The sequence below is a fragment of the Sander vitreus genome, chromosome 24 (genome assembly GCF_031162955.1).
Source record: "Sander vitreus isolate 19-12246 chromosome 24, sanVit1, whole genome shotgun sequence".
In the NCBI taxonomy this organism is placed as follows: Eukaryota; Metazoa; Chordata; class Actinopteri; order Perciformes; family Percidae; genus Sander; species Sander vitreus.
In genome coordinates, this window is record NC_135878.1 from 3,890,540 (window position 1) to 3,917,609 (window position 27,070).

Here is a 27,070-nt window from a genome sequence, read left to right on the forward strand (position 1 = left end):
TGTCAGTGGTGAATGGAATTGTATTTGCAGTATGTAACCCTCATCCTACCAACATATTTAACATACAAGGAATAAAACTAAACAAAAAAACTGATTATTAATATTTCAGGGAAGTTACAGTTAATTTGCATGTTGTGTAAAACAAAAATACAGAGCACATGAGGAAATGCATATGTCTACTACATCTGTGTCTGTCCCACACACACAAGTTCTGGAGTTGTGACCATAGTGACCATAGACTGTATATAAAGATGGACGACGCATCGCTACTTCGATCGTTTTATGTGTTTCAGGTGAACTGACCCTTTAAAACAGGTTTGACTCTGTATGATAAAAAGCATGACTCTGAGACTAGGCCGGTGAAATTAAAAGTTTACTCAAGGTCGAAAACAGGCAAAAGTTGAAACCAGGGGGGCTGGAGAGATGAGACAAACTTATCCGATAGGGGATCGATAGAGGGCAGGAGTCCAAAAGGCAGGCAGGGGGTCATAACAGGCAAAGCTGAGGCAGGCAGAAAAAATGGCTGAAACACTAAGCCGAAGCACAATAGAAGATCTGGCAGAGGAGTTAATACATGGCAGGGGAAGAAAGAATTGTCTGACAACACCATTCAAGCTACTACTGTCATTCTACATATATCAATTTAATTAGTCACTCTGAGTCTCACCCAGTGTGTCCCCTTGAAACACAGAAACCATCTGATAATGAAAAATATCCCAGCAGTTGCTTTAGTATTCTTTACAGGCATGAGGTTCCCAACACTCCAGTACAGACACAGAATGAACAAACACACATGCTCGCAACGTACACGCTTGCACGTACACACACACACACACACACACACACACACACACACACACACACACACACACACACACACACACAAGCAGCCACTGAGGGCACACTTCGAGCTGGTGTGTATTAATTAGCAGTATGACACTGTCAGTGGGGCTTTGCTCTGCTGCCAGACAGAAACCAGCCTTACATAAGAACCCACCACCAAGCCACCAGGAGGGACACATTGTTCCTCACCCCTCTCTGCACTGATTGTCTGTCTTAAAAAAGTGTTTTTTTTATTCCCTTTTTCTTTAACAAAATCTGTATGGGCACATTTCTGCTCCGAAGGCAAACCACAGGCGGAGGACACGAAACCAGAAGTCTTTGTTGCATGGTGATTTTGTTGTTGCTGGTTGTCTTCCTCAACATAAAGGACAGCTTGCTAAATAAAATGTGTCAGGGTTAAAGGTTCCTAAAATATAGTTTACAGGATGCTCATTTGAAGTGTGTGTGTGTGTGTGTGTGTGTGTGTGTGTGTGTGTGTGTGTGTGTGTGTGTGTATATCTGATCTATTCCTGGATACACTCAATTATTCCCAAATTTAGAATCACATTCACAACCACATGCTTGTACACTCATGCAGAGAAGCAAGAAATAATTCATCATGGCTGCGATACTGGTGCCATGCAATCTGCATCATCATCATACGATTTGGAGGCTTGATTGACTTGAGCTCTTGACCTTTTTTGTGCCCAGAAGTCTTTGAAGATCACAACATTTCCAATTTCCTGTGAAATCAAGTGGCATGCATTCTCCTCCAAAAGGGAACATACAAAGAGTTACACACATGTGAACTAAATTAGCAGCAGAAAGTGGATTTGTTCATTTGTTTACACACAGGCACGTGTAATTATACTGCAAGCACTTGACATCCATCATTTTTTTTACATATTTTATTTGATAGGCCATGTTAATTATTTCCGCTATAAATGATGCACCCACTGTTCAGTAGGTTAGAACAGTGTGTGTGGTATGCATTGTAGATTAGGGTCTTAAAGAGGGAATAGCTGCTCCTTTGGCAACCTCGTCCACCATGTGCTCCGCTGGGCCTCCCTGCCAGCTTGCTGCCGTGCTGTGCTGCGGCTCTTGAGGGGATTGAGAGTCGCTGGCCCCATTATTTCTCCCTCTATCAGCCTAAGGAGCGTTTCAGCCAGGCTCATTGAACTTCGCCGCGCAGCAGCAGGGCGGAGCTGTGACCCACTTACAGTAGCCAGCTCTAGATCTCCACAGAAGAGAGACAGAGGCACACAGCACTGGTGATCCCACATGAAAACATAACATACTGACATATATTTTAGAAATAGAATACTAAATCAAATCCTAATGACAATACATTGCTTTTGCCATGCAAACAAAGAGGTTTTAACCTACATCAAGGTATGACTTCACTGGTTGAGAAAGTGCTGCCATGTTTTGGTTCTTTAAAACATGCTATATGCAACTGTAGGTTTGCAAATGTTATTGTTTTGTGCCTGTAGATGATGAAGTTAGCTCATTACCTTGGGAGCCAATGAGCTGAGTGCACATTCAATTTCACAGTCTATATGTCATCACTGCTGACTGTACAAAAAAAGATGTGTTCATCCAATAGAAACAGTGGATGCTATATTATGTATGCGTGAGCATGTGAGACCCTGGAATTTTGTAAACATACAATAAATGTGAGCAGTGTGTTGCCTAGTGGCGGTGTTCTCACGAATTAACCACTTGAATGCCAACCATATTATATACACAACTTCCCAAGGAACCGCCGAAATATCGGCTTTTGTCCCCCTCGTCGTCAGACCGATAGCGGATGGGGTCCGAGATTGGTGTGTTATCATTCTCCCAATTTGCTAATTAGCACCAAACACAAAGTATAGCTGAGGCTGGTGGGAATGTCATTAGTTTTGCAAGTATTTAGTCATAAAACAAAGCATGAATTTAAGTATCAAATTTCACAAAAGCGTCCCGCTATAGAGCTCCAGCCTTGGGCCCCCTTCAGTGCTGTGACTCATCTCCAACACTAAGACTCATGATGGAAAATCCCTGCTAGGGGTCTCTCGATGACATTGTGAAGTAGCATGTGATCATATGAGGTGTAGTCTTTATTGCCGATGCAAATCTTTTTGACTGACATTGCCATCTCTAGAGCAATGCTGATAGCATGGCTAAAATGAATTGGTCCCGCTGCAGCCTTTTCAATGACATGTATTAGAAAGGTCCCAGTTTGAAAAAATACAGTAAAAACATAAATAAGAACCTTGTACCTAGCCTTAAAGGGTTCTTAGGGTTATTGATGACTTTGCATCATTCACATCTGCTTTTCTGCTTTGTTTCTAACTTGTCAAAAAGCAGGAAGAGAACTGTAGGAAGTGAGAGGTCCTGCGGTCAGCAGCTATCTTGATAAGTTAACAGGCTGCACTCTCTTTACCTCTTGCTCCTGGAGCAACAGCAGCACTCTAAGTTACATGAAGGCCATCAGGTCAATCAGCCTTGATGCATTCTCTCTGAACCTTTTTGGCTTTTATCAGTCATCACTTCTACATGCTTGCCCAGACAGAAAGCTGCCCCAAGGCAAAAATCTGGATGCTTGGCTTAGTATCTGAAGACTGGGCATATTTCATTATGACCTGTCATTTTTGAATTCTTGCTGCAATGCCAGTGAAGGTTTCTGGGTTGAGTTGTCTGCTTGAGAGCCTTATGGACCATGTGTGGGAACACTGGTATTGTCTTTGGCTTGTCTCTGCTCAGTTTGACTCAAGCCAAGGTGGTTTAAGTTGGTACAGAGTGCATTTAATGATCACTGATGCTTTATTAGCATTATTTGGTACTCATTTTTAGGATTCTTACTAACTTTTACTTACTGTTAGTATTATGCAAGAAAAGATTTCAATGACTTGGTTAGGAGAATAAATTACATGCATGTGAGTTTGCGTGTGTCAATGGAAAGTCTCTGCAGCTCGGTCCATGGCATTCAGACTCCACGTGTTTGGACAGCATGTGGAGCCCAGGTCCCGCCCACTGCTCACAAACACTCCTGCTGCTGTTTACCACGCTGGCAGTGGAGTGGAATAGACTCCAGCCTGCTGGTCTACATGCCATCTTATCAGCCGATACTCTATCGCAGCCCGTAAACATGTTTTGCAAAAGACATTCTCTGGGAAAACACAGTTTTAAAAGAGCCAACCTAAGTCGACTCATGTTTGTTTCTCGGATGAGCTGGTATGATATCAAATGGGCTTCTCCCCACTTTTTCAATCCATATTTATCTAAAAAAGACCTACTTGTAACTTCTGCTCTTCACCAGTCTTCACACAGCACACATCTTTGCATCTGTAAAGTCTTGCTAGATTGCGCCAGTTTGTGATGTCGTTATCAGACTTCTCCTGCTGTCTCAAGTGGGCTGAATGATTTTTTCACTTATTGAACCCATCCCCACTTAGCTAAGTGCTCTTTTCTCGGTTTTCAAACAGGAGGCAACAAAAGCACATAACATTGTACCTTTTTTCACTGTACATGAGCCAGGACATGCACATATTTGTGTTTGCATGTAATAGATTCACTTTTGGGAAAATTCTGTCCTTGACCTAAACTGGTCCTCTGCACTATTGAGTAGTACTCTTTGCCTAGACTACACCACTGGAAGTTAGCTACAAAGGAAGTGATGAAATAGGTCCAGTAAGCTAAAAGCTAGCATGGCTACACTGATGTAGCCTTACTAGCTAGGCTGACATGCTAACTTGTAATTTATTGATCCAGAGATCAGTTAAGTGGTTGTATTTCCTAAATTTCAGATTTGTATTTCTTGATGGCAAATACAATTCATGGATCTGTAGGCTATGTAGCCTAATAGAAAGCGTTGGACATTTTGGGAAAAACTCCCCCAAATACTGTATAAATATCTGTCTCACTATGCTCTCCTTGTTTTTGTCTACATAACATACCTACATGCCCTTATTCATATATTTTACACTTATTGAGGTTTAAAGTTTACAACATTCCCCATGAGCGTCAACCAGAAGTATCAACTCATTTGAAATGTCATCATATTTTATGTTTGTGTGTGTAAGAACTTTTGATGAAGAAAAAAAAGTCACATATGGCGTGGGATTGCTACATGAGTCACTGCAGGCCTCAGGCTGAACATGTGAACACACATTGGGCTCGTGGACCAATGAAAAGCTTGCTACACCCGTACTTTGCATGTTCAGAGTTTGCATGACCTTTAACTGTTGAGAGGATGAGATGTTTCAAGCTATTTACTTTACACTCTCAGGAATCCTTTTGGCTTGCAGCTACATTCTTCTGAAAGATAATTATAATGTTATCTGAGAATCATCTACATTTCTAAATTGATGTCTTTAAACAGGCATATATTTCTTCTGAGAATGTTTTTCAGCATTTCGTATCAGTCTTAGATTAATCCAGAACACAGTTAGTAGTGCAGTATGTTGCTAAATTAAACACCTCTGTACTTATATCTTGTTTTTCTGCTCATTTGTAGGTTCAAATTGTAATTTAGCAGTAATTAGCTCTCGCTGCCATAGATTATATATCTGTTTTGCTATTTCTATCTCTTTGTTTCCACAGCCATGCTAGTTGCTCTGTGAGGCTGTTCTTGAGCTAAATGCTCAAATTGGCATGATAACTATGTCCTCAATGCTAGCATGTAATGTTTACCATGTTCACCACCATTATTTTAGTGTGTTAGCATGTTAACATTGGCACCAAACACAAAGTACAACTGAGGCTGATGGGCATGTCATTAGTTCACACAAATATTTAGTCATAAACCAAAGTAGGCCTACAGAACAGAATTACATTTTTACCTGATCATGGCACTAATTCAGCGTTATTATAATTCATCCTATGGGGACCAGGAATGTGTGTGAATGAGCAATCCATCCAACAGTTGTCATGACATTTAACTAAAAGACAACCTGCTGTTGGCGCGGAAAAAGTAAGGGGCTCAACAAAATCAGAAGGATTCATTCTCCATGAATATCAAAAAATGTCTTGTAATGTATTACAAAATGTCCTAAAAATCCATGGAACAGTTGTTGAGATATTTCAGTCTAGACCAGGGATCTTCAACAGGGGGTCCGAGACCCCTAGGTGGTCCTCAGAGTCAATGCAGGGGTGGGGGCCTCCAAATTATTCTTAATTTTTTAAATCAAAAAGTCTTGACATGAGTCCAACATATTATTAGCAACTATAACTCCCCATTGATGATAGGCTTACTGGCCTATGGGTAAGGTAGTCTCCAGGCCATCCACAGATACAGTTCATCCTGAGGATTCACTGTGCCACATGTATGTTTAACATTAAAACATGATTTACAAATTCATGCCAACAATTATTAGGCTTTTTTAATAGCTTAGTATTCTATGCAAAACAAGGTATGTATAAAGGCTTTTAGGATGCCCTACACATTATTGTAGGCCCAGTTTAATATGCAACTTCATTTTATACAATATATGTAGTAGGGGGTCCCTGCTCCGTCTCTCTTTCAGTTAAGGGGTCTTTGGCTTAAAAAATGTTGAAGACCCCTGGTCTAGACCATTAGACCAAGTGACTTTGCCATCACTAGAGTCATATCGCTGGCATGGCTACAAGGCTTGAGGACCAACACCCGATTTTACGTCATTTAATCCATTTATTATCATGAAAAGACTTCTTGTTTTTTTCCTGTAATTATACAAATCTCTTTAAATTCATGGAAAAGCGGCATAAAAATGCAAAAAAAAAAATCACGCCATGTGTCCTCTTATCCATGTGTCAGGAAACACCGCCTCTGCATGACATCTGAGTTTTAAGCATGGCATTTTCTGTCACAATCAAAAACCAAAACACGCAAGGCGAGATTAGTAGTGATGGTGACTTTGATGCACATAAAGCGTGTCAGCTTGTCCATGTTTCCATCTGTGTGTGTCTGACCTTTACTGCCTAAGAAAAAACAACATTCAAGACACAGAGCTGTAAAGAAATCCTTAAAAAAGCTTTTTCTCAGGTAATTACTAAAGACACACTACTATATGTGATCACAGTTTGTTCTCTGTACTTAGGAGTGAGAACATCATACACACCCACACCCAAATAACCCATTATTTGGGTGTGGGTGTGTATGATGTTCTCACTCCTAACCTACAACAGCGTTCAGGTGCAAGGTAATTCGCCTGTGTTCAGGCACTGTTCTCAGGAATCACTTAGGAATGTGAACAAACGCCACCAAACGTGTCATTGTGAACACACCCTTAAGATGCTCCAATAATCTAGAATATGCTTGATATGTATCTGGTATATACAACATTTCTTTACTTTACAGCAGTGTAAATTTTTTATACAGCTGTGTTTTTCACTGTGTACATTTTATACAGACCCAGTATTTCTGAACAGTGGGTGACGTGACATGCCGTTTTCTTGCGTGTCACATGCTCCAGTTTTCTCCGTCTCTGTGGGGTTGTTAGGTCCTCTGTGGTGGAGGAGGTTATGTTTCAGAACAGAGTCAGTGAGACACTGATTCTAATGAGGCATTAGCTTAAGTCTATAATGCGGAGCATGGCAGTTTAACATTGAGGGCGGCCCACAGCACACAACCAATCTGACTCACTGGATGTGGGATGAATGATACTGCTGGTGACCTAAAAACTACAAAACACACGCACACATGGGTTTTTACAGAATCATGCATATATTTAATTCCATCTGCATTATGTTTTATTGTTAAGCTGTAGTAGTATCCCTAGCACTACTTTTACTCTGGATATTTTGCAGCCTGCAGCTTCAATCCAAAAATTTTACGATCAATATTAACAATCAATCAACGAAATGACAATGATGACACAGTAGCCTTTATGTGTTGGACATGGTAGCAAGCTAATGACAGAAACTGCTTTTTTGGCAACAAATTAGGCAACAAAACTACCTTGAAGGTTAGGAAACAAAACTGAGAAAACACACTGACTTTATCTTGAAACACCTGTTTGTGTGTCTGTGTATGTCAATCAGTCTTTTCCATCAAATTTAGGAACAATTTATTCCTTTAAAATCTTTATTCCATGGGAATTGTATACTTTCACACACAGTGCTACTTCAGTGCTGAAGAGTATTTTAATTTGATTTAAAAAAAATAAGGACAAATGAAATGTATTGCCTTTGCCTGAGAGACTTAGAACATGCTATACAGCATATACAGTGTCTTCTGTCCACTTTTGGCTTAAGGCCAAAACCTTATACATTCCTCTGATCTTATCTCTTTAAATGTATTAGTGAGGCTCCTGCATCTGTAATGTGAGCTGTGAAACCAGCACCATGGCTGCCTCTGAGCCTATTCCGACCTTTAGGTTTGCGTCAGTACGCATTTTAGCCTTAACACTCTGAGTAATGCTTATTATGTGGCTGTCTGCATTAGGACCATCAGTGTATTTAACATGAATGTAATCAGCTTGTTGTTTTGTAATGTAACGTGTCTGTCTGTGTCTGTTAAAGCCTGTACCCTCAGGGTACAGTAAAGTTGATGTGATCTTATCTTTCCATTAGTGTAAATGTGTTTCCTATGAATGCATGAAGAGAAAAATGATTTTGTGCTCACTCCTGTTAGACTGTGGGCTTTATGGGCATCTTTCAAATTCCTTTTTAAACCCAGACTTTTATGAACTTTGCTCTAAAGTTGAAATGCATTGCCAAATGAGGAAAACTATCTAAATCCATTTACTTTTAGCATTTAACCTTTTACTAGCCACAAGTTCTGCCACAGGACGCTAGTAAAACCTTTGCGGACTCCTAGTACTATGAAAACATACCTTTGGACACAGCAAGGCTAGCTGTTTCCTCTGCTGCCAGTATTTATGCAAAGCTAAGCTAACTGTCTCCTGGATTAGCTTTACATTTAATGCAAAAACATGAGAGTGGTGTTGATCTTCTTATCAAGCTCTGCAAGAAAGCACAAAAGTGTGTTTCCCATCATGTTTAAACTGGTTCTTTAAAAGGCAGTCTGACCAGTGATGGAAGAAGCATATGGAGAAGTATTTAAGACTTTTCCCAATCTCGAAGATCTCTGCTCCGTGCTCGTTGGTGGCACCTCTGGCGATAAGTGATAATTGCAGGTGTGTTTTTGGATCTCACTTTCATTTGTTTTTAAAGCTTCATCGTCTGTAATCATCACTCTTTTCCTTGTTTATTTGGCTATAGTTACCATTAACTAGCAACACTATCAGAGACTGAAAAAACAAACTGTACACTGCTTCACCCACGAGTGAGTTGAAGAGCGAGTCTGTTGCATTAGCCGCCCCTGCCCTCGCTGCCTGACCAACCACTGCTGGTTGATAGAAAATGGTCACTAACTTTGCGCTGCTTGTGATTTTTCCCAGGAATGTCGCCTCAGACACCCTGTTCATAATACTGCAAACACAAGGGCTTTCATCAGTGGGCCACAGGCTCAATCACCATTGTGTTACTTCATTCGGCAATAGTGATATAACAGACATTTAAATAAATGACAATCTTCGAGATTATTACTTTATGTAAACAGCTAAAGATTTGCTGAATTTGAATACAAAGAAAGCAACTTCATTTGCAAGATTCTGCACAACACGTGATCAGATATACAGTATGTATATATAGGACTGAAGATATTTCAACTACAATAAAAACCGTATAGGGATTTTTGGTTTGCAGCCTATTTCAGTCTTCAGCTCCAAACTCAAAACATTCTTCCAGCATTCCTTGTCACTGTACTACATTGGCAAATAACTGACTGCGCAAATGGATGCTTACAATTCTTGTTGATTACTGAGCTTTCTAAGCCATTCAGATCTTAATGACAGCTTGAGTTTTGTATGCATGTGGGTCACTGTGGCTCAGATCTGCTCCAGCGTCTGGCTCCGTAGTCAAGCCGGTGCCTCACTGTTTTTGACCTTAGTCCCGGTGCTTGTTTACCTGCTGAGTGGAATGTGGAGTTATGTAAGGCTTAATCTATCAGAAAGTACATGTCCCTCTGTTACCTGGTCACAGGGTAACACACACACACACGCATGTGCACGCACGCACGCACACACACACACACACACACACACGGATGTCCACACTGACTCATACACAGACAAACAGCTTAATGATATGGCCTTCCTGGTACATCCAAACTGTGTTCAAGCAAAAAACAACCCTATGTACACACACACACACACACACACACACACACACACACACACACACACACTACAGCACACACACACACACACACACACACACTGCACACACGAGTGTTAGGGTCCTAAATCCGTCTGTGCTGGGTCCTGACGCGTGACTTTTTATGACCAATAACTGGGCTTTTACAGTCACACAACAAAGATAAAGGCTCACTCAGCTTATGCATGCTGAACACACACACACACACACACACACACAAACACACATACACACACACACACCTCAGTCGTTGTTAACCAGTGCGAGTGTGTTACCATTATAAAAATTCATCTACAGCAATCTCCCCTCATGTTTGCTGAAAAAGCACTGCTGACGCATTTCCGTTACATGTTTGTGTGTTATTGACGTGCAGACTAGGTCAATATTTCTTTCCGAAGCTTTCCATTCATGGAACCCATCCTGTTCGAATGATGTGCTGCCCCCATGCATCTCCTCTGCCGTATCATTCTGGTGTGGGTCAGACTGCTCATAAACACTCTCAAAAAGTCTGTTATTAACGTCATCTGGTATCAATGGGCTGTGGCTTGTAAGGTTTCCACATAACCACCATATCAGTGTACTGAAAGCAAAAATAGACGTGTGCACACAGAAAGCACACGTGTGACAGATATATGTATATAACCTCTGTTAAACACAATAAAAGACGTAGTAGTGTTGTAACAAGTTTAATCTGCATTCCAGTTGAACATACTGTACAGTACATTTCATAACCTTACATTTGAGTAAGATAATTACCTGAACTTCATATTTGTGTAAGTGTCACATGGCGCTACACTCAAAGACAGAGAGAGATTGTCTCATCCTATATGAGACAATCACTAAAGCTATTCTTATTGGAAAGTCGCAAATTTGAGGTTTTGTTTCACCATGTACACACAGTAGTGTTATTCCATGGTGCAACTGCTTCCCAGATGCCTCATATGAACTTTTCACCAGCAGCTGTCTGCAGGTCTTTGAAACCAGGCCCAATCATATTAGTGTGAACAGTAGCACGACACTACCCTCCAAACCGAGGTCACACAGGGGGGAAGTTTGCGTGCTCAGCAGCCAAGTAAATCATCCGTCAAACATGCCAGCCACAAGGCTAAAGCTTACAGAACAGGACAGAGTTGGAGACACGCATTCAGAGGAGCTTAATGGAGAGCGGTGGCACGCAAAGATGCTGTACCTAAAATCTTTCCCCCAAATCCAGCCCTGTGCAAGAGACTCACATATACTCTGCGCTGTCTGCAAACATGCAAAGCCAAGAACATAGATTCAAATAGTGCTGAAAACAACACCAGGTGCAGAATACTTAATAACTAGATGACCAACTGTGAAACCGGGGGACACCTCCTTTGGGGAGCTGTGATAGGCTGCACCGAGGTGTCCAACCAAAAAACTAAATGACATGAGAGTATCTTCGTATTAATAGCAAGTGTGCTGTAAACAAAGTGTGACCTTTCATTCCGTGCATCATGCTTACACAACTAAATAAGACACGCCTGCATATGTTGGGTGAGTGGAGCGGTAAGATGGCTGTTTTGCAGTCAACTTCCAAAGTTCTCTTTTTCCAACAGAAAACATAGACTTGATACTTGTTTTTGTCCTACTGAGGAGAAAGCAGAGCTGGGAGGTGGACTGGGTTTCAAATGACTTATTGTTATGGAAACAGCTAACTGGAGCCTGGTCCGATGAGCAACCTGCTTTCTGATACACATTAAAGTCAACAATTTTTATGTTTTTATTATGTTTCATGTATGTTAAGAACTTTATTGACATTTGTAACCGCAGAAGTGACCATTTGCTAAACCTCGCCTGCCTTAGTTACTGTTGATACGTCAGTCAAACTTTTTATCGTGCATTTAACATATGCATGGGGAATTTTTAACATAGCGCTACAAACTAATGTATTTTATTATTTAATATGTTCAATGTTCGGTTACTAACCGAACACGTTTACTTACAAATTGGCTTACATTAGAGCAAATACTGTAAACACACTGTTAAATCCAACTCTTACACTTCAAAACCTCAACAGACCTGCTGTGCCTAGTTACGGTTGCTAAGGCATGATTGGACAATTTCTACTCAGGGGAGGGGTTCAGCAAATGATCAATTGATGAGTTATTAAATTCATAAATGAGGAGGAGAAACAACAAACCTGGCAACCCACAAGTTGTTAATTAATGGCTTCTAAGAGATCTTTACAGCATTAGTAAATCCTGTATTAACCAGCCTTTGATGACACATTAGAAAGCAGTACTGTTATTTCAATATCACTTCAATGAGGTTGTGACTTGCTGCCTTTATGGGTTGGTGCAGGCTGTAATCAGATGCTATTAGAAAAAAATTATATCATAATCATTTATAACTTTACACATGGAACCACAGACCTGGGCGTGCACAGTCCTGCACTCCAAAAACAACAACAGCCATGCAGACAGTGCTGCTGACAGGCCACACAGACAGTCCAGCCAGAGATAGTCTGTGAGTAATTGTTTGTTTACAAATGAGCAGATTGTAGTTGCTCCAGTCGCTCTTTAGATTACGGAGAGAGTGCCAAGTGTCTTAGATTGGCACCATGCACTGAGGGTCAAAGTCCCAGCCTGAGGAAAAGAAAAACATTCCAGAAACAAACAACATAAAAGGGTCCATGATTTATTAATGGCCCCTGACGGCCTGTTAAAAGCTTTGTTAAAGAAATCAATCCTGCCCTGTCGTTAACATTTCAAGGAGCATAAATGATCTGAATTGATGCCTGAGATTTGAGATTGATTGATTTAAAATAGGGAGCGTGCATATTAATGAATATTTATGTTAATACTCAAGATTAATAGCCGGTGGCTAATGTACATTGTTAGTCCCTTTGGCAGGTTGATGTTAAAATAAGTTCCGACACAATAAATCAATAAGACAAATAACAGTAAAAGAGTACAATAGACAATCAGACAAACAATAAATTGTGGTAGCAGTAAGATTCCACTGTGAAAGAGTAAAGGCAATAAATAGATTTATCAAGGTAAATGAGCTGGCAGGAATGTTGTGTTCTCTTTGGTTGCTGCTCGTACTGTGTGTGGTTATCGTCGGCTGTGACAACAGTAAGAGAAGGTGATTCGTCACGTTGACTGAAGTTATTGCTCAGAAGGCTCTATCACTCATCGAGTTCAATGAAAACACTTGGATAATGAGACTGTACCGGATAACAATTACAGTTACAGTTACAAAGTTCAAAAGATCAATTAATATGACTTAACTGGCAGAAGAGGCATGGCAATATAAATGCCAACAGTGTATTATTCAGAGAGCCTTTTTATGAGAACACAGGGGACACTTTACCTGAACTACTGTGAGGCATTGTAATTGCATTTAAAATGCACTCAAAGTCTGTGTGACCTATTCTAAAGAAATGCAACCATGGTACAAATGTGAATTTGAGTTGCTGTAAATAATGTGGATGCACGTATTATATTTTCAATGATTTGACTGATATTTTCAACCACCAAAGTGCTTGGTTTTTGTCCACAGTATACAGTAGGTCAACCCAGATTATGTAAATAACCCTGTAATCCTTATGGTCAAAAATGTGGTTGTCTTTAAAAGGTAAGAATGTAGGGAGATATACCCTAAATAATTGAATGTGAATTCAATGTATTCATATTTATTACATCTTCTATTAAGCAAAGAAGACACAAGATGAAGTGCATTTATCATAGCTACAGGTGCTGAGTGGTAACTTTAAACAAAGTTGTGAACATGTACAATTAGGTTTAATGATATGACTATAATACAAAGTGTAGTGTGTTTCAGTTACACTACCTGTTTAGATGGAGAGGCTTTTGCTTCTGATGCGTTGATTCAATTAATTTTATTTACGATTAGCCAAACAATTACTTTCTTGATTAATTGAGTAATTGTTTGGTCCATAAAATGTCACAGAATAGTTTAACCTTTAAACACTGTTTGTTGCTAACCCCCTTAATTTACTGTTTCCAGTAAACAACAGTTTTAACTGCTCTTATTTTAACATAAATGCCAATAAAAATGACTAAAAGTGTTTTTAATAGAACATTTATTGTAAAGAACCTTATTAAAACATTAACATCTACAACATGTGTCTGTGTGTGTGTGTGTGTGTGTGTGTGTGTGTGTGTGTGTGTGTGTGTGTGTGTGTGTGTGTGTGTGTGTGTGTGTGTGTGTGTGTGTGTGTGTGTGTGTGTCTGTGTGTGTTTCTGTGTGTGCGCACATGCATGTATGTGCGAACATTGGTGGTTCACACTCACAAATTGCATTCATGGTGCAGTGCCCCTTGCAAATGGAAGCTTTGCACCTGTCAATGGGCACACAAGCACAGGAAAGTTAAAGGAGTGTGTGTATGGAGATGTCTTTTATCTCCTGGATGAAAATTATACTCTCCCCATTCATTTACTATGGCGGTCATTTAAACAAAAGAAGTGTGACTAAGTTGAATAAATCACTCAAAATTCAAAGAAAGTAGTCACAATGAATGTTATGTATTCAAATGCCTTTTGTGAAGGATATCATAAGGTCTTAAGAATTAGGAATGTCTTAAGACCTGAATGAATGTGTAAATCTGTCATTTTTGACCGGGACAGTGTTGCCCATCACATGTTTCCTACAGCCCAAGGTGACGGACATCTAATTTTTGTCCAAACAATGGTCGAAAACCCAAAGATATAAATTTTACCCTCATAGATGACTAAAATAAACACAAAATATTCACGTAAAAAAACCAAAAAACTGGAACCAGTGAATTTTTGCTATGAGAAATACAAACGATTAATTGATTGTCATCTTAATTTATTTTCTGTAGATCAACCAATCAATTAATAAGAAATCAATTAATTAGTCATCATTTTAAGTTTTACTTGACTTGCAAATTTTTACCAATCTTCCACAATTCAGAAGTGTCAGGAGAAATATAACGTTGTGTATCATCCACATACAAATAATAACAAATAAAGCCAAGGCAGTTGAATAATGAGGCCCAAGAGCAGCATATATAAGGAAAATATAAGAGGTCTAAGAACAGAGCACTGAGGCACACCACATCCCAGAGCACAAGAAGAAATACAGTTCCCATTGGGGACTACAAATTTCCTTTTTGACTTATACAGTAAGCGGAACCAACTAAATGCATATCCTGATGTGTCTGCCCAGGGTTTAAAGGAATAAAATATAATCCCGGTGGTCAGTGGTGTCAAAAGCAGCACTTCAATTTAACACCAGCAAAATTGGAAACTTGCAATCTAGAAGGGCTTGGGTGTCAGAGGATAGAAGTGTGGGTGAGAGTGTATGTCATTAAGCCAACGTGCAAATCCACTATGCTGCTAATGGACCCAACAACAGTGGTCATGGTTTTCCATGGTTTAATTAGCCCCAATGACATCTGGGCCTTTGCAGATGGGAACTCATTTAACTAGGTGTAGTGATGTGTGAACATGTCAAGTACTTCTCTTTGAATGGACATAATAACTAACACAAGGAAAAAAGGAAAAAAAGCTATTTCCAATTTAACAGACTCACTATTTTTATGTAGCATTGGTTGGAAAACTTCCATTTGGTCAGCAAAGAACAACACTAACATCAACCTATACCTACAGTGAACTTTTGCTTTTTTTACTTAGATGCTCATAATGTAACCCTGCCAGCCCTTCTTTAGGAGTCCATCTGCTTCACTTTACTGCTCCAAGGGATGTTCTCTCATGCTTTATCCCAAACCAATGCCGAGGTCACTGAAAGGCTGCTATGGCGACCTCTCGACCCCTCTGCTAATATGCCATATGATGTAAGCGAGCAAGACAGCTGCACAGGTCAGCCTGCTGTCCAGTCAGTCTGAAGAATACAGAGAACGGTCAGGGATTTGATCCAAAATTCAATTTCATAACAGAGAGAGCTGTTATGACACAGCGTGTCATGACAATGAGTGGGGGGGAAGACAAAAAGACAGACAGAAAGCTATTAAACTGGTAAAAAAAAAAAGAGAGCAGATCGCAGTATGGCATGGCAGTGATGTGTGAAGCTGATCTAATTTTAGTCGAAGGTCACTGGGTACTGTCTGGCTCGTCGCCCTCCCAGCTGAAAAAAAAAGCCCAGCACAACATTCTGTGCTCTGCAACTTAGGTGAACAGGATCTCCATGTCCTCATCTCTCCTGACATTTGTGTAAGATTGTGTGATGATGAGTTCAATTGTGCCTTGAGGTGACGCTACATCAAAAGCGGCTTTGGCAAGTTCACAGAGGGTTTTTTTCACTCTGTTTATGAAACAACTGCTGGGAACACACATTAGGCACCGTACGAATGGGTACATACTGTACTGAAATTGAAACACAATTTCATACGCATACTGTATTTTTGTTTTTGGGTAATCTATGTCAGCTTTAACCTTCAGGCCACCATCTGCAGCTGGTGTGCTATACTGCCATACTTCATTTTACAGTATTCTACACTTAGAATACTGTAAGATAAGATAATGTCAGCCTTTATTGATATCCAGAGGGGAAATTCAGGTGAAGTACAGACAAGAAAGTACAGTCAAGTAGGAAAAAAAGGAAGAGACAAATAAAAAGGAAGTAAAATAAGATTATAAGAATATTACAAGAGTAGGACTATATACGTATAGTACCCATGACAAGTGTTGCACCTTATACTAATAGTGCAGTGATAAGTAGCAGCTAGTTAGCAAAGTATTGTATATTAGACACCATATGTACTTTAGTATGATAGAGGATCACATATCTCTTCGTTACAAGATCCAGATTAAGCATATTTTAAACTTTAAACTCTTTTGATTAAACTTTTTGAAGCCCATAACCCTAATGACATCATCTTATGACTAGTAAACTGATCTTCATGTGTACAATTAGTGGAGCGCCCCTTCTCGACTATTTCTACTTATTTAGACCTCTTCATGTGTTGTCTAACAAGAAAAGTCAAATGGCTTTTACCTGCACAGCCTTTATGAAAGGTTATACAACCATTGTAAATAATCAATGGGAAGCCTTTTGGCAAATATATTTTTACAATGTGTCAGCAACAAGCAGGGGACAGGAAATGTTTGCGACTGTCTTTGCAGCCACACATCACCAACAAGTCACTCTGAATGAAGAGGCTGACGCACATCTTAGTCATCGGCCATGTCGAGAAGGGATTTTAGTTTTATTACTCTGCCTAATTCTCTTGCTTTCTTTCTGTGCCTCCATGCCAAAATCTCACTCAGTCCTACACCAGCACACTATCAACACACCCCTTCCTCCTCCTCCTCCTCCTCCCTCTCAGTCCCAGTGCCAGCTGATGTATGCCACGGAAGCAGTGACATCAGTTGTTTACTGTCTTGTAATTCGCTGCTAGTTGCAGTGCAGCAGCACATCCAGCAGGGCTTATGTAACTCTACTGCCTGCTGCATGACAGGCTGTAACAGCAGAGAGAGAGTGTGTGTGTGTGTGTGTGTGTGTGTGTGTGTGTGTGTGTATGTACCTCCTGTACATAGACATACAGTATAAGCAGCCAGTCAGCCAGCTTTCCTCTACACTGCACTGCATTTTGTGTGATTTGAAAACACAGTGTGCTCACCGCTGGTGCGCCTCTCTCACTACACATATCCCAGGATCCTCCACTGCAGCAACAGCAGCAGCAGACAGGTAAACAACACTGGCTGGCCTGTGACTCAGGGCTCACAGCCATGCAGCTCCTCCTGCACAGACACAGCTCGCCCCCTGTTGGCAGCAGGAAACAATGATCAACACCACATTTGTGTTGTTGATTACATAAGTGAGGACTCAGGGTCTATTTTATTTTTCAGATCTACTTTCCTATAAGCTAGTATAAAGATGATTAAGAAACATCTCCTTGCTAGTAATAGTGATGTTTGAGTGTGTATGTGTGTGTGTGTGTGTGTGTGTGTGTGTGTGTGTGTGTGTGTGTGTGTGTGTTTCTTAAGGCCTTTTGTTTAAAAAAATAAATAAAAAATCGAATGTACAAGCTGTTAATTTCCTATCTTTAGTGTGTTGTATCCATTTTAGCATTCAAATAAATTACCAGTGACACTCTTTATTGATCCCTGTAGGGAAATCTCCTTTGGTACTTTCGATTGGGAACATGACATTACTGGCATGATTTTACATTACTTTACAAGTGGCAACGTGTACCTGGCATTACGCGAGCTGCCACCTAATGACCTAACTGTCAAAACAAGTTTATAATGTAAACAAAGCTTGAGTTTAAAAGTTGTGTAGCTGTTGTCCAAACATGAGCAGGCAAAAAATACGTTTGGGTAGCCATAAATGAATGCGTCAATGACATGTCAGCAAGTCATAATATACAGAACAAGCTTGTTTTGTCCACACTAAACGGCTGGTTAGTGCCCAGCAATGAGGTTTTGTTGGACAGGGACCAAAAACCAGGACTATTTACCTGTATTATACATTCATGCTTTTAACTCCCTAAGCAGAGATAATAATAATAATAAAAAGAAAAGTTTGTCTGTTACAATAAGATGATCCCAGGCCCATCTGGCTTAACATCATAATCACCATCGCTGATTATTGTCAGGGCAATGTTACTGCATTAATGACAGGAGGTTTTATTTCTACTGCTACCAGAGGACTATGATCCAAATATGACCGAAATAATCATTGTAGTGAAGAAAAAAACGCCTTCTTGTGGTCAACAAATATGCATTCCTATTTTTTTTTTTTTTTTTTAACTACCAGGTTACAACTGGCTCACTACTCACTGGCTCCAGACCCATGATGGTAAACAATCTCAGTGGCTGCACCTCCTCAGCACTGCAGCATCTCACTGTGCCCTCTGCTGGTGAATGCAAGAGCAACAATAGTATGTCTAGAAGAGGGAATGTACAAATTCTTTCAAGATTATGTTTTAATCTGACAGTAGATCACAAAAAGTTCACTCATTGCTACATTGATATAACATAAACAAACATTACAAATACAGCGCAATGGGTATAAAACAACATACATACTTACAGAGAAGAAAGTTCAACTAAATAATAATAATAATAATAATACTACGATAAATAATAAGACAATTCAGATTAAATATACAAAAAGTGATGCCTTTAAAGTGTGAAATGTGAGCACGAGACTACATTTTAATTGATGAATTTAAGTTTCAAAACACAAATCAACACTGTAGGGCAACAATAGTTCCGGTCTTGTTTCCAGGGGAACGTTTTCCTTGCAGGTCCCTACTTTGAGTACAAGGAAGTGTTCAACATGTAGCTCAGTGAGCAGTCCGACATTCACTACCTCTTCTTTGGTGAATCCCAAGAGCAGGTAACATTAAAATCGTTAGTTATTAGTAAGTTATTTTCCTTATATGTATCGTTACTGTTCATCAAATTAAGCTGGAGAACACTTGCTATTTAGGCGGTCTGTTTTTTTTTTTTTTTTTAATACTTTAAGTACTAATCTGTATTAAGCTGTATTAAGTATTAAGCTGCCATTAAAAACACAAAATTACTCTTCAAAATGTCCTTATCTGCCGGCAAATGCACGTAACGTATTTCGACAGACACGCCCGTACAACACAGACGTCATATGACAACAGATACTTTTATTTTGAAAATGAACTAACCGGAGTTGGCAGTAGCTTTCAGTTTAACAGCAGCAAATGGTCATGTAAATACATTTAAACGTACGATTAGTAGCGAATAACCAGTACGAGATACTTTACCTATATAAATGTTAGTAGTAGTGTTGAATGTAATACTTTCCACCATGTTTAGTTAAAGTTGGGCTTTAGTTTAGTTTAAGGCTGTCTGCTGCTTGTCAAAATAAAATAGCTCTTGTTGGTTCGAGACATGTCAGAACATGTTGAAGTTTGACCTCTGTGAACCAATAATTAGAAAAAAAAGTAGTAAGTGAAATAGTAAAAAAAATATTAAAACATTTTAATTGAATTGGTTAATGTGCACTTTAAAACACGTATAATTTACCATGGTTGGTAGAGTTGCTTCTAAATCATTGATTTCAGATTTGTATTGTACATTCTTGTTCATTCTTTAGTATAGAGGATGCAGCTAAGGCCTAAGTAGGCTAACTATTGAGATCATATGTCATATATAGGGCACATTCAGGCTCTCTATACTTCTTCACCCCTGCCTGATTCTCAATTTTATGTAAAGTATTATAATGCACCAAACTGATTTAGGATGGGCCACATGTTTGACAAAACAGAACTGTGATTTTCTTACATATTTCAGTGGTTCTCATAAATTCTTTTTATCCTTCACATTTAGACCATGATAGCACACTAAAATGTTCATTTGAAAACACAACCAATAATACTAATAATAAGAGTTGATATAATGTAAAGATGCAACTAACCATTATTTTCATTATCAATTAAGATGCTGATTATTTTCTTGATTAGGAGATTAATAATTTGGTCTCTATAATGTCAGAAAATAGTGAAAAATGCCCATCAAAGATGAATCTCTTGTCAGAGTTGTTGCTCATTGTTTTTCAGTCGATCGAATAATTCATTCAGTTATTGTAAATAATTATTTACACTACACGTCTTTTTTTCTGTCTTTGACATACATGTGTTTCAGATTCCACCATGGAGGGAACTTCCAAAAGCGATGCTGCAGGTCAGCCCTCTGTTGCTGCTCAGGTTCCTTTCCTTCATCTCTGTACCACGTTAGAGAAAATCCAGAAGTCTAAACTCCGTCCAGATAAATCCAAGATCCTCAAGGATTTCATTGAGTCGTGGAGGAAGTTCCATTCTGCCCTCCACAAAGACAACCCTAAAACAACAGACTCTTTCTACCCAGCCATGCGCCTCATAGTCCCCTCCTTCGAACGAGAGCGTATGGCGTATGGCATCAAAGAAAGCATGTTAGCTAAACTCTATATTGACGTATTAGGCCTCCCAAAGAATGGCCCTGAGGCCAATAAACTGTTGAACTACCGTGCTCCCACTACATCCCAGGGAGAAGCTGGAGACTTTGCCGGCATGGCGTACTTTGTGCTGAAGAAACGGTGCACCAGCGAAGGAAACCTCAGCATCAAAGAAGTCAATGACTTTCTGGACTCGGTGGCTATCAACAATGCTGGCAAGCAGAAGGATCTTGTGAAAAAGAGTCTGCTGCATTTCATCACCCAGAGCTCGGCTCTCGAGCAAAAGTGGCTCATCAGAATGATTCTGAAGGACATGAAGCTTGGGATCAGCAAAGAAACTGTTCTCCAAGTCTTCCACCCAGACGCTCCTGAGCTTTATAATGTCAACACAGACTTAAACAAGGTCTGCCAGCAGCTCCACAACCCCTCCATGTCTCTAAGCGAAGTTTCAATCGGACTCTTCTCTGCTTTTAAGCCGATGTTGGCGGCTATGGCAAACATCCGCAGTGTGGAGAAACAGATGGGAAGCAGCCCTTTTTACATTCAGACCAAGCTGGATGGAGAGCGTATACAACTGCACAAAGACGGGGATGTGTACAAGTACTTCACCCGAAATGCTTTTGAATACACCCAGCAGTTTGGAGGATCCCCACTGGAGGGCTCACTGACACCTCACATCCACAACAATTTTAAAAGCCACATTGTGAACTGTATCCTCGATGGTGAGATGATGGCGTACAGCGCAACCACAGACACCTTCATGCAGAAAGGGAGCAAATTCGACATCAAGAGACTCATGGACGACTCCGAGTTACAGACGTGCTTCTGCGTGTTTGACGTGTTGTTAGTCAATGACCAGAAGCTTGGCAAGGAAACGCTGAAGAAGCGCTACGAGACCCTTCAGACAGTTTTCAGTCCAGTCAAGGGAAGGATACACCTGGTGCCAAAGACGGATGCCAGAACCATGCAGGAGGTGGTGAATGCTCTGAATGACGCCATTGACAGCCGAGAAGAGGGAATCATGGTGAAGGACCCTCTGTCCATCTACAAACCCGACAAACGGGGGGAGGGATGGCTGAAAATAAAGCCAGAATATGTGGATGGATTGATGGATGAGCTCGACGTGCTGATTGTTGGTGGCTACTGGGGCAAAGGGAGACGGGGTGGTATGATGTCCCACTTCTTATGCGCCGTTGCCGAAGCTCCAAAGCCTGGCGAGAAACCCTCGGTTTTCCACACACTCTGCCGCATCGGCTCTGGCTACACCATGAAGGAGTTGTATGACCTCGGTTTAAAGCTCGCCAAGCACTGGAAAGTCTATCGTAAAAATGACCCACCAGCATCCATCTTGTGCGGAACAGAGAAACCCGAAGTTTACATCGAACCCTGCAACTCGGTCATCCTCCAGGTCAGGGCGGCTGAAATAGTCGGAAGCGACATGTATAAAACCAACTGCACCCTGCGCTTCCCCAGGATCGAGAAGATCCGCGAGGACAAGGAGTGGCACCAGTGCATGACCCTGGCAGAGCTGGATCAGTTCCGCGGCAAGGCGTCCGGGAAACTCGCCTCGCGGCACCTTCACATCGACGGTGACGAACCGGAAAAGAAGAAGAAGCGCACTCAGCCAGCCAAACCCAAGAAGGTGATCGGGATTATCGACCACTTTAAGCCCCAGGACCTATCCGGGGTTACCAAGGAGACGGATATGTTCGAGGATGTGGAGTTTTGTATTCTGAACGGCACAGAGGATCACCCCAAGGCTGAGCTGGAAAAGGGCGTGGCCAGGTAACATGAAAAAGTTTGAGTTAAAGTCATTGTCATTTGGCTCAGTAACGTTACACCGATATCTATCTAAAGTTAGCTAACATTAGCCACCATACGCTACTGGTCATACCAAGTAATTTTTGGCGCTCCCCAAAGAGGTTTTAGCCAGCCCCAAAGCAAAATCACCAGCACCAAAATGATAAGAAATGAGAAAAAAAATAGCAGTTCACACAGCCTCTCTGAGTGTTTAAGAGCAATTTATTAAACAACCATTAAAGGAAAACGCCGACTTATTGGGACTTTAGCTTATTCACCGTATCCCGCAGAGTTAGATAAGTCCATACATACCCTTCTCATCTCCGTGCGTGTCGTAACTCTGTCTGACGCACCTACAGCTAGCCTAGCTTAGCACAGATCCTGGAGGTAACCGGCTCCATCTAGCCTACTGCTCCCAATAAGTGACAAAATAACGCCAACATGTTCCTATTTACATGTTGTGATTTGTATAGTCACAGCGTGTACAAATAACAAGGTCACATGAGACACAGACATCTTCTAACAGTATACATACTCGGAACTACAGTATCTCACAAAAGTGAGTACACCCCTCGCATTTTAGTAAATATTTGTATCTTTTAATGGGACAACACTGAAGAAATTACACTTTGCTACAATGTAAAGTGTTAAGTGTACAGCTTGTATAACTGGCATGGGGTACTTTCCATAAGATCATCTCAATGCAAATCAAACCAGCTATTAGGCTAACCGACATAAAACCATAGCAATCTCTAGGTATGGTGAAGGGTGATGATGTGATGATGGGGGGCTATTTTAATTCCAAAGGCCAAGGGAACTTTTTCAGGATGCATAGTGTCCTGGATCCATGAAATAACTGGCCTTTAAAAATAAAACTCTGCCTGCCTCTATGGGAATTTAACATAGGGGTGTACTCACTTTTGTTGCCAGCGGTTTAGACATTAATGGCTGTGTGTTGAGTTATTTTGAGGGGACAGCACATTTACACTGTTCTACAAGCTGTACCCTTAATACTTTACATTGTAGCAAAGTGTAATTTCTTCAGTTTTGTCCCATTAAAAGATATAATGAAATATTTACTAAAATGTGAGGGGTGTACTCACTTTTGTGAGATACTGTATATTCTCAGAAAGGCGCAGCACCTGAGAAGCCCCATGGTGAGGAGCAGAGAGTTCTCCGTTAAACAAGCAGAACATAAACTTGAATATGAGCGCTAATCTCTGTTTTATCTCCAGAGCCGGCCTGTACCAGACTCTCCCGGTGATTTATTGAAATACTATGATTTTTTTTAACCAGTTTTGTTAATTGGGGTTTATTTACTCAAGCATAATATACATTTTGTTTATCAATTTGTCAGAAATAACGCCAAAATACATAGATTTCTGTCAAATAAGGTAACACAGACTCATTACTCATTGGCTGTACACTGATTGATCATGCTTACTGCCGTGCCCCAACAATGGTGCATTCTATTTCTCCTGACTTAAACTTTTTAGTCATAAGAGGACGGTTGTGTGATTACTTCTTTCAAAAGTCACACAGTCAGACTTTAAAGTGTCCTTAATAAACAAATAACTGATTACTGGTGTCGTCTTCCCATTAGTTGTGGAGGTGTCGTGGTTCAAAACGCAGGGCGGGACACCTACTGCGTGATTGCCGGCGTGGAGAACATGCGCGTGAAGAACCTAGTTTTGTCCGACCAGCATGACGTGGTGTGGGCCACCTGGCTGATGGAGTGCCTCGGCCGGAAGGAAGTGGTCCCGTGGCAACCGCGCCACATGATCCACATGTCGCCCTCGACCAGGGAGCACTTTGCCAAGGAGTACGACAGCTACGGGGACAGCTACTTTGTGGACACAGACGAGCAGCAGCTGCGGGAGGTGTTTGGCCGGATCAGCGACGCGCAGGCGTCTGCGGCGGCGAACGTCAGCCAGGTGGAGCAGCGTTGTGGCTGGGAGGATCTTCCCACCAGCATGTTCAGACCCTTCGAGGTTTACATGGACAGCTACGCCGACATAGGAGACCCTAAAACCGCCATACCTGCCACCTGCTTGGACATCAGGGCGCTGGAGTTTTGCTACCACGGAGGGAGTGTGGTGCGGAAGTTAGAGGAAGGAGTCACTCATGTCATTATCACAGAGGAAACAAGACTTGTGGATTTAAGGACTCTGAGGCGCTGCTTTAGGAGGAAGTTTAAGATTGTAAGAGAATCATGGGTGACGGATTCAATCACAGCAGGGCATCTGATGAATGACACTGACTACCTAGTTTAAAGACTCTTCTGGTGACATTCACAGGATTTAAGTTGGCACTGGAGAGAACTCCTTGTATAGTTGAAGGGCTGCACGATATGAGGAAAATATGCGATAACCATATTACTTGCGATAAATAACAGTAAAACGTACTCAGTTCTACCTTTCTGATGCTTTTAGTATACTGCTAAAATACAACAAACTTGTTTGTTGATTAAAGGTGCTGTAGGTAGGATTGTGAAGATCCAGGACTTTTTGAAAACATTTGAACATCAACAACTTCTCAGTCCCTCCCCCCTTTCCGCTAAAGCCCAAATGGTCTCCTAAGCCCCTCCCCCCACAAGGGAGAATGAATGCGTGTGCATGAGCAGTGATTGACACGCAGTTAGACCCCCCCGGCCCTGATTGGTGCATCTGAACAGGGAGCTGTGGATTTTTGCAAATCTCACCACAGGCTGTAGGTGGTGCCAGAGGAGCCAGACTTTTTTTAAATGACCTGCTTCATGTAGTTCTACTGGAACATAGGGTCAGTTTCAGCAAATATGACAGAAAGTTAGTTTCTTACCTACTGCACCTTTTTTTAAAAAAAAGTGAAAAGAAATTAGTTCCAACATTCTTTTAATTGAACAAATTAAACATTAAACTGAACACAAAAGGCACCATAAAAAAAGAATGATAGTTTTTCTTTCTACTACTAATTCTCTCTTACAAAAAAAGCGCTGAATGTCTTTTGCAATGTGTCACAGTTTATATTACAATTAAAATAAAAAGGATTTATTGTGCAGCCCAAATAGCATTTTAATTAAATTCCAATATGATTAGCAATAAATTATTGAGTAAAAGTCGATAAATAAAATAAATAAAATCACTGCAGTCGAAATCACTGCTAAGGGGGAGATAAGCAATATGATTTCAAACTTGTTAGATAAATTCATAGGCCAATGGTGAAGTCCAGAAGGCAATGGTTGGTTTCTAAATTATTTGATTTTTAAGAGAATTTAGAGTTGTACTATATACGTTTTTTAAATACAGAAGCTGAGTAGGGAATCTTCCACCATAAGTAAAGTAGGCCTCTTCTTATTTTTTAACTTAGGATTGCACTCACATAACATTGGGGGACTTGACTGGTCAAAATCGAAGCAGCGGAGGCCAGGATATCATGACTTTTAGTCCCCGTTATGAGTCAAGCACCAAAAACATTGAATCCCACGTTTTCCATAATGCAACTAGAAAGCGTCTTTCATTAGACCTCCCTTGCCTCCTAAATGCCTACTTTCAAAGCCCACACTCCAGTTTGCTATTCCTCTTTTTGTGATCTGTGCGTTATAGGGCTGGGTACCGAAGTCAATACTTTTTAGGCACCAACCGAATTGCCTCTAAAGTATCGATTATCGAAAAATGCCTCGTCATTCATTACCCAATTTCAGTACCTAAGGAGTAAATCTCATCAGCGTCAGTGAGCCAATCAGCATGCAGCATGCTTCTACCAAGATCTCATAATGTTTGTGATTGGCTGTCTAACGTTACACGTCGTAGAGACGCGCAGGAAAAACTCTGTTACACTCAGAGACATAAAAAGAAAAATAAAGATTTGTGCAGTAATGTTGTAATTTCTTTTTGTTTTATAAAATTGGTATCGTTTAGGAACTGGTATCAAAGTCACGGTATTGGTATCAGTACCGTTATCGACCATTTTTGAACGATACTCAGCCCTAGTGCCTTAATGCTTTTATGTCTGTTTAATCACATGTTAAGCACAACTCTAATAAATATATCTTGAACTGGTTTAAAATAATGTACTGTTGTGACTGGAGTCTTGTTTTAAAAAAAAAAAAAAAATGGTAGTTAACTTCAGACGAGCGTCTGTGTGAAGCGATGGCCTTTGCCTCAGCCCTTCAGCACGCACTGAGCCTGCAGAGAGAGACAGAGGGACACCACACGGGTACGTTAAAACTGGTTCAGCTCAAGGCCCTCCAACAAAGATGTGGCCATGTTTTCCTGTCTTCAAAAATGTCACCAATGTCCCTTGGGACTCATTCATATGTTACAACCTTCATAACCATCGCCCCTAGGGTGCAGGTAGCTGCCTCTGGTGTCCTGGGCATTGTTGTGCGTAAATGCCGCAT

The 27,070-nt window shown here is 40.7% G+C and overlaps 1 protein-coding gene across 3 annotated transcripts; it reads left to right on the forward strand.

Moving 5' to 3' along the window:
• Positions 1-17,474: 17,474 nt before the first annotated feature.
• lig4 (ligase IV, DNA, ATP-dependent) lies at positions 17,475-26,741 on the forward strand. 3 transcript variants are annotated; one of them, XM_078243492.1, is made up of 3 exons: positions 17,475-17,667; positions 20,604-22,677; positions 24,296-26,741. In XM_078243492.1, exons 2-3 carry the CDS (start codon positions 20,612-20,614, stop codon positions 24,963-24,965), a joined length of 2,736 nt encoding a protein of 911 aa, XP_078099618.1. In that variant the 5' UTR covers positions 17,475-17,667; positions 20,604-20,611; the 3' UTR covers positions 24,966-26,741. The 3 variants fall into 3 exon arrangements, with proteins under 3 accessions (XP_078099618.1, XP_078099617.1, XP_078099619.1); XM_078243491.1 differs by lacking the exon at positions 17,475-17,667 and adding an exon at positions 19,220-19,323; XM_078243493.1 differs by lacking the exon at positions 17,475-17,667 and adding an exon at positions 19,246-19,348.
• Positions 26,742-27,070: the final 329 nt, after the last annotated feature.